This window comes from Eimeria acervulina, genomic scaffold (genome assembly GCF_000499425.1).
Source record: "Eimeria acervulina Houghton genomic scaffold, Eah_scaff1364, whole genome shotgun sequence".
NCBI classification, from domain to species: Eukaryota; Apicomplexa; class Conoidasida; order Eucoccidiorida; family Eimeriidae; genus Eimeria; species Eimeria acervulina.
The window spans coordinates 1-7787 of record NW_013549249.1 but is presented as its reverse complement, the minus strand read 5'-3'; the positions used below and the strand labels follow the sequence as shown (position 1 = coordinate 7787).

Sequence of the window (7787 nt, the reverse complement as noted above, 5' to 3'; positions counted from 1 at the left end):
AGAAGAAGAAGAAGAAGAAGAAGAAGAAGAAGAAGAAGAAGAAGAAGAAGAAGAAGAAGAAGAATATAAAAAAAGATAAAGAAGAAGAACAACAAGAAGGACAAGACAAAGAAGAAGACAAAGAAGATAAAGAAGAAGATAAATAATAATAATATAAAGAAAAAGATAAAGAAGAAGATAAATAAAAATAATATAAAGAAGATAAATAATAATAATATAAAGAAAAAGATAAATAATAATAATATAAAGAGCCCTGAACAAGAAGATAAATAATAGTATAAAGAAGACAAATAATAATATAAAGAAGATAAAGAAGAAGATAAAGAAGATAAAGAAGAAGAAACATCAAGACGAAGGACATAAAGAAGAAGATAAAAAATAATAAAATAAACAAAAAGATAAAAGATAATAAAATAAACAAAAAGATAAAAAATAATAAAATAAAGAAGAAGAACGCGAAGAAGACAGCAGAAAAGAGTTAAATCAGAGAGAGATGCACCATTTGTCTCTGTTATTATCTTCTTTCTTTTATTTTTATTTGTTCATTTTGCTTCTTTAAATTATGTTTGCTGCTGCAGCAGCAACGCGTGAAGTAAAGACGACTAAGACAGGATCCATGTGGAGGAGCAGCAGCTACTTCTCTAGCAGCAGCTGCTGCTGCTGGTTGCTGCTGCTGCTGCTGCTGCTGCTGTTCTCCACCCGTGAAGAAGCAGCAGCAGCAGCAGCAACAGCTGCTACTGCTTCTGCTGCGCCGCCACCAACGACGACTGCTGCTGCAGCAACAACTGCAGCAGCAGCAAATACAGCAGCAGCAGCAGCAGCAGCAAGAGCAGTACCAGAATCAGCAGCAGCAGCAGCAGCACGTCCTGCAGCAGCAGCACCAGCAGCAAACTCATCTCCTGCAACAGCCCCAACAGCAGCAGCAGCAGCAGCAGCAGGAAGGCCAGCAGCAGCAGCTTATCCACTGCAAAAGCCAGCAGCAGCAGGAGCAGCAGCTCCGGCTCCACACAGAGCAGCAAACGCTGCAGCAGCAGCTGCACCGAGATCAGCAGCAGCAGCAGCACCGAGAGCAGCAGCAGCAGCAGTACCGGCACCAGCCGCAGCAGCAGCACCAGCAGCAGCAGCAGCACCAGCGCCGGCACTAGCAGCAGCAGCAGCAGCAGCACCTGCAGCAGCCAAAACACCTGTTGCAGGCGCAGCAGCAGCACCACAAGCAAAAGCAGCTGCAGCACCACAAGCAGGAGCAGCAATAGCAGCAGCAGCACCATCAGAGCCAAGAGCAGCAGCGGCGGCACCTGCTGCTGCTGCAGCAACACCTGCTGCTACTGTCGCAACACCTGCTGCTGCTGCAGCAACACCTGCTGCTGCTGCAGCAACACCTGCTGCTGCTGCAGCAACACCTGCTGCTGCAGGAGCAGCAGAGAGAGCACGGCCAGTTGCTTCTACAGAGAACGCCGCCGCAGCAGCTGCAGCACCACCAGCAGCGTTAGCAGCAGCACAAGCAGCAGCACAAGCTGCTGCTGCTGCAGCAAGAGCAGCAGCAGCAAGAGCGGCAGCAGCAGCAGCAGCAGCACGATCGACACCTGCAGCAGCGGTCCCAGCAGCAGCAGCAGCAGCAGCAACCAGAGCAGTCCCAGCGACTGCAGCGAGAGCAGCACCACACCCTGCTGCAGAGGCGCCGTCAGCAGCAAAAGCAGCAGCAGCAACAACAAATGCAGCAGCAACAACAAATGCAGCAGCAACAGCAACAAGAGCAGCAGCAGCACCTGCAGCAGTCCCAGCAACTGCAGCAGCAGCACCTGCAGCAGCAGCAACTGCAGCAGTAGCACAAACAGACCAGAGGGAAGCAGTAGCAGCACATGAGGCAGCATCAGCAGCAACAACAAAAGCAGCAGCAACAAGAACAAATGCAGAAGCAGCAACAGCAAATGCAGCAGCAGCAACAACAAATGCAGCAGCAAGTACAGCAGCAGCAGCAAAAAAAGCAGCAACAGCAGCAGCAACAGAAACAGCAGCAGCAGCACAAAGAGACACAGTAACAGCCAAAAGTGCAGCAGCGCCGCCAGCAACAGCACTTGCAGCAGCAGCACGTGCAGCAGCAACACCGGCAGGAGCAGCAGCAGCAAAACCTGCAGTAGCAGCACCTGCAGCAGCAGCGCCAGCAGCAGTAGCAACTACAGCAGCTGCACCAGCAGCGGCAGCAGCAGCACCAGCAGCAAGACAAGCAGACGCCACAGCAAAACAAGCAGCAAGAGAAGCAACAGCATCTGCACCGGCAGCACCTGCAGCAGCAGCAAAGGAAGCAGCAGCACGGCAAGCAGCAGCAGGTGAAGCAGCAGCTAACGTAGCAGCAGCAAGACAAGCAGCAGCCAGACAAGCCGCAGTGCCTGCAGCAGAAGCACCTGCAGCAGCAGTACCTGCAGCACCACAACAAGTAGAAGCGAACGAAGCAGCAGCGAAGGTAGCAGCAGCATCTGCAGCAGCAGCAAAAGCAGCAATTGCAACAGCAGCACCTGCAGCAGCAAGGCAAGGAACAGCAAACGAAGCAGCAGCACGGCAAGCAGCAGCACCTGCAGCAGCAGGGAGAGGAACCGCAGCAAGAGGAGCAGCAGCAAAGGAAGCAACAGCAAGACAAGCAACAGCGCCTGCAGCAGGAGCTGCTGCAGCAGAAGCACCTGCAGCAGCAGCAGCAGCAGCAGCAGCAGCAAGACGAGAAGCAGCACCTGCAGCAGCAAAGGGAGCAGCACCAGGCGCTGCAGCATCAAATGAAGCAGCAGCAGCCGCTGCTGCTGGAGTAGCAGAGCCGGCCGCAGCAACAGCCGAAGCAGCAACAAAACTGAGAGCAGCAGCAGCAAAGGAAGAACCGGCAGAAGAAGCAGCAGCAGCAGCAGCAGCAACGGGAGCAGCAGGGAGACAAGCAGCAGCAAGACAAGAAGCAGCAAACGCAGAAGAAGCAGCAAACGTAACAGCAGCAGCAAGACAAACAGTAGCAGCAGCAGGGCATCCAGCAGCAGCAGGAGCACAGCAGGCAGCAGCAACAGCAGAGCAGGCGAAGAAAGCAACAACAGCAGCAGCAAGAGCAGCAGCAACAACAGCAGTAGCTGGAGCAGCGGCAAAGGAAGCAAAAACAGCAGCAGCAGCACAACAAGCCGCAGCAACAGCAGCAGCAGAGAGAGTATCAGGTGAAGCAACAGCAAATCAAGCTGCCAGCCCAGCAGCAGCAAAGGCAGCAGCAGCAGAACAAGCAGCAACAAGACAAGCAGCAGCAGCAGCAGCAGCAGCGAGCCAAGCAGCACCTTCTGTTGGTGCCTTCACTTTTCGTGCGTCGGCTAATGAGCAAGCAGCAGCAGCAGCAGCAGCAGAACAAGCAGCAGCAGCAAAGGCAGCACCAGCAGCAGCAGAACAAGCAGCAGCAGCAAAGGCAGCAGCAGCAGCAGCAAAGGCAGCAGCAGCAGCAGCAAAGGCAGCACCAGCAGCAGCAGAACAAGCAGCAGCAGCAAAGGAAGCACCAGCAGCAGCAGAACAAGCAGCAGCAGCAGCAAAGGAAGCACCAGCAGCAGCAGAACAAGCAGTAGTAGCAAAGGAAGCACCAGCAGCAGCAGAACAAGCAGCAGCAGCAAAGGCAGCAGCAGCAGCTAAAGCAGCAGCAGGAGCACAAGCAGCAGCACCAGAACAGGCAGCAGCAGCAGCAAAAGCAGCAGCGGCAGCAGCAAGTGCAACAGCAGCAGCAGAAAAAGCAGCAGCAGCACAACAAGCAAGAGCCACAGAGGCAGCTGCAGACGAAGCAGCAGCAGCAGGAGGAGCCCGTGTTTCAGCAGCAGCAGCAGCAGCAAAGCAAGCAGCAGCAGGCCGATCACCAGCAGCAGCAACAGCACACCAGTCAGCAGACGGAGCAGCAGCATTCGTTACGTTTGCTGCTACCTCCCTTCGCCGTCTCTCAGCTAAAGAACAAGCAGCAACAGAAGCAGCAGCAGCAGCAGCAGCAACACCAGTGGCAGATCATGCCCCAGCAGCAGCTGCAGCAACAGAAGCAGCAGCAGCAGCAGCAGCAGCAGCAGGAGCACTGATTCCTTCTGCTGGTTCCTCTTTGATCCAGCTGTCAACTCAAGAAGAAACAGCAGCAGCAGCAGCAGCAGAAGACGCCACAGCAGCAGCAACACCAGCAGCAGCAGCTGCTGCAGCAGCAGGAGCTGCAACAGCAGCGGACGAGGAGAAATCCACAGAAGCAGCAACAGCAGCAGCTGCTGCAGCAGCAGGAGCAGTTGTTCCTGCTGATGCTCCCTCAGTACGGCGTCTATCAGCTCAAGAACAAGCAGAGGCAGCAGACAATAGCCCAGCAACAGCAACAGCAACAGCAGCAGCATCAGAAGCAGCAGCAGCATCAGAAGCAACAGCAGACGATGAATCCACATCAGCAACAGCAGCAGCAACAGAACCATCAACAGCAGCAGCAACAGCAGCATCAGCAGACGCTGAGTCTACAGCAGCAGCACCAGAAACAGGAGCAGGAGGACGAGCAGCAGCAGGAGCAGCAGGAGCAATTGTTGCTGCTGCTGCTGCTGCTGCTGCTGCCCCAGTGAGGCGTCTGAGTGGGGGCGAAGTCTGTAAGACAGTGCTAGTCCCTCAGCTATCGATTTGTAAGAAGAAAATAGCAGTAAAGGAAGCATACAGCTGCTTAAAGACAGTAGAAAAAGAAGTATGTGCTGCAGTTCCGGTGTATGTAGAGTCGACATGCACACGAGAGGTGGAGCAGCAGCAGCAGCAGCTATGCATGCAGCAGCAGCAGCAGCAGCAGTGCAGCAAAGTAATGTCTACCTGCCTCTCTGAAAGAGAAGTCATTGAGAGATATCCCTGCAGCAAGAGGGTGTGTAAGAAAGTGCGAGCTATGGAGGAGCAGCTGTGTAGCAGAAATATAACAGAGCTGCAGCAGCGGCCCTGCATGCAGCAGCAAACCCAAATAATATGTAGGGCTGTTACTGTTCCTGTTGCTGCTGTCTGTTATAGAGATGTTAAAAAGAAACAAAAGTATCCCTGTGAAAAAGATAAGATCCAAACAAAATGTAAGAAAGTTAAAGTACCTGTAGAGACACCGTGCATGCAGCAAATAAACGTGCTGCAGCAGCAGCCCTGTTTAAAGAAGAAAGAAATAAATAAATGTAGCATGCAGCAGGTTGCTGTTCCTGCTAAATGCATGCGACAGATAGAAAGAGAAGAAAAATATAAATGTAAGAAACCAACAACTATATTAAAATGCACAAACAAACAAAGACATCATCCTCATCCACAACATAAACAGCATCACGAAGAGCAGCTGCAGCTGCAGCAGCAGCAGCAGCTTCTGCTGCTGCAGCAGCAGCCGCAGCAGCAGCTACTCATGCCTTCTCCTCCTCTTCTTCCTGATGATCTTGAAGAAGAAGTCATAGACCAGCAAATACTTCAACAGCAACACCCGCATATGCAGCAGCAGCAAGAACAGCAGCAATACATGCAGCAAATGCAGCAAATGCAGCAGATGCAGCAGATGCAACAAATGCAGCAGATGCAGCAGCAGCAATTACCAGTAGCACAGGACCTGCTAGATCTAGAAGAAGACACCCTAGACGAAGACCCCCTTCAACTTGAGGGCCCCCTTCAAGGGGGCCCCCAAATGGGGGGGCCCCTCCAGGGGGCCCCTCAAATGGGGGGGCTCCTCCAGGGGGCCCCTCAAATGGGGGGGCCCCTCCAGGGGGCCCCTCAAATGGGAGGGGGCCTCCAGGGGGCCCCGCAAATGGGGGGGGCCCTTCAAGGGGCCACCCAAATGGGAGGGGGCCTCCAGGGGGCCCCCCAAATGGGGGGCCCCATTCAGGGGGCCCTTCAAATGGGGGGCTCCCTCCAAGGGGCCCCCCAAATGGGGGGGGGCCTTCAAGGGGCCCCCCAAATGGGTGGAGCTCTTCAAGGGGCCCCCCAAATGGGAGGGGCCCTTCAAATGGGAGGCCCCCTACAGGGGGCCCCTCAAATGGGTGGAGCCCTACAGGGGGCCCCTCAAATGGGGGGGGCCCTTCAAGGGGCCCCCCAAATGGGGGGGGGCCTTCAAGGAGCCCCTCAAATGGGGGGGAGCCCCCAAATGGGGGGCCCCATTCAGGGGGCCCTTCAAATGGGAGGCCCCCTACAGGGGGCCCCTCAAATGGGGGGGGCCCTACAGGGGGCCCCTCAAATGGGGGGGGCTCTTCAAGGGGCCCCTCAACTAAGGGGGCCCCTCCAGGGAGCCTCTCAAATGGGGGGATCCCTTCAGGGGGCCCCCCAAATGGGGGGCCCCCAAATGGGGGGCCCCTTTGAGGGGAACCCTGGGTATGAGGATGGGGCCATTGATGATTCCTACTTAGATGAGAGCGGCAACATGTTTGAAGAAGACGAATTTAATGAAGAGCGGTTTGGAGAGGGCCCAACGGGGGTGTGGGGTGGGGGAATAGGAGAAGGACAAGCAGCAGCAGCAGCAGCAGCAGGAGCAGGAGGAGTAGCAGCAGCAGCAGGAGCATCAGGAGCAGCAGCAGCAGCAGCAGCAGCAGCAGCAGCAGCAGCAGGAGCAGGAGATAGCTATTATAACTTAAACCTCAACGGGGGTTTGCTGCAGCAGCAACGAATGCTCGGTGTAAAGAAGAAGAAGAGAGGTAGGGAGGCCCCGCAGGAGAGCGGTGTTGTTGCGGTTGCTGTTGCTGCTGCTCCTGCTGCAGCAGCAGCAGCAGCATACACCAGCAGCAGCAGCAAAGAGGCACCTGAACGGGTATGCAAGCGGGTAAAGAAGATGGTGGAAGCAACATGCACAAGGACAGTAGCAGCAACAGAAGCATATCCCTGCATGCAGCAGCAGCAGCAGCCCCACTGCATAACAGTTGCTGTTGATGTTCCAGCTGTATGTACAGTAGAAGTGCAGCAGCAAGTTGCTGCTACATGCACTCAATATAAGCAGCAGAAGCAATGTAAGAAAATCAACGTGAAGGTTGCGGGTACTTGCGTACGAGAGGTGATGGTGCAAGAGGCATATGAATGCATGCAGCAGCAGCAGCAAGAAGAATGTAAGCCGCAGCAAGTGCAGCAGCAAGCAATCTGCAGCAGCCCTGTACAAAGAGAAGAAGTATATACATGTCAGAAGCCTGTTGTAAGAACTGTCTGTAAAGTAGTTAATAAAGAATGCAAGCGAAAAGTAATTAAACAAGTAGAGGAGCCCTGTGAAAGAGAGATATGCAAGCAAATACATAAGAATGTGCTTGTTCAATGCTTAAAACCTGTTATTACGAAGCAAAGTTATCCGTGTAAACAAACAGCGATGCAGCAGCAATGCAGCATGCAGCAGCAGCAGCAGCAAGCTGTATGCTACTCAACTAATTATATTTATAAAGAATATACCTGCGAAAGAAAAACTTATCAAACTGTATGTACACCCAAACAAATCATCATTCCTTACAAAGGTAAGCATACACCGCACTGCACTAAAGGCTGCAGATAATATTTATTAATATTTATTATTAATATTTATTATTATTATTATTATTATTATTAATTATTATTATTATTATTATTAATCACTATTATTAATTATTATTATTATTTATTATTATTATTATTATTATTATTATTATTATTATTATTATTATTATTATTATTTTGTTTATTTAGTAGTGTAATTATGTTATTACCAATTGCCTAATGTAATATCTTGCGTATATATATATATATATATTTTATGTATATATATATATATATAAATATATATATATATATATATATATATATATATATATATATATACA

The 7787-nt window shown here is 51.7% G+C and overlaps 1 protein-coding gene across 1 annotated transcript; it reads left to right on the top strand.

Annotated features, from left to right (window-relative positions):
* Positions 1–616: 616 nt before the first annotated feature.
* Positions 617–7052, top strand: EAH_00058950 (hypothetical protein, conserved; the record flags this gene model as incomplete). The annotated part of the gene is made up of 2 exons (XM_013393622.1): positions 617–4696; positions 5201–7052. Coding segments are annotated over 2 exons (5932 nt in total), but the record flags the coding sequence as incomplete, so codon positions are not given.
* Between the last annotated feature and the right edge of the window lie 735 nt (positions 7053–7787).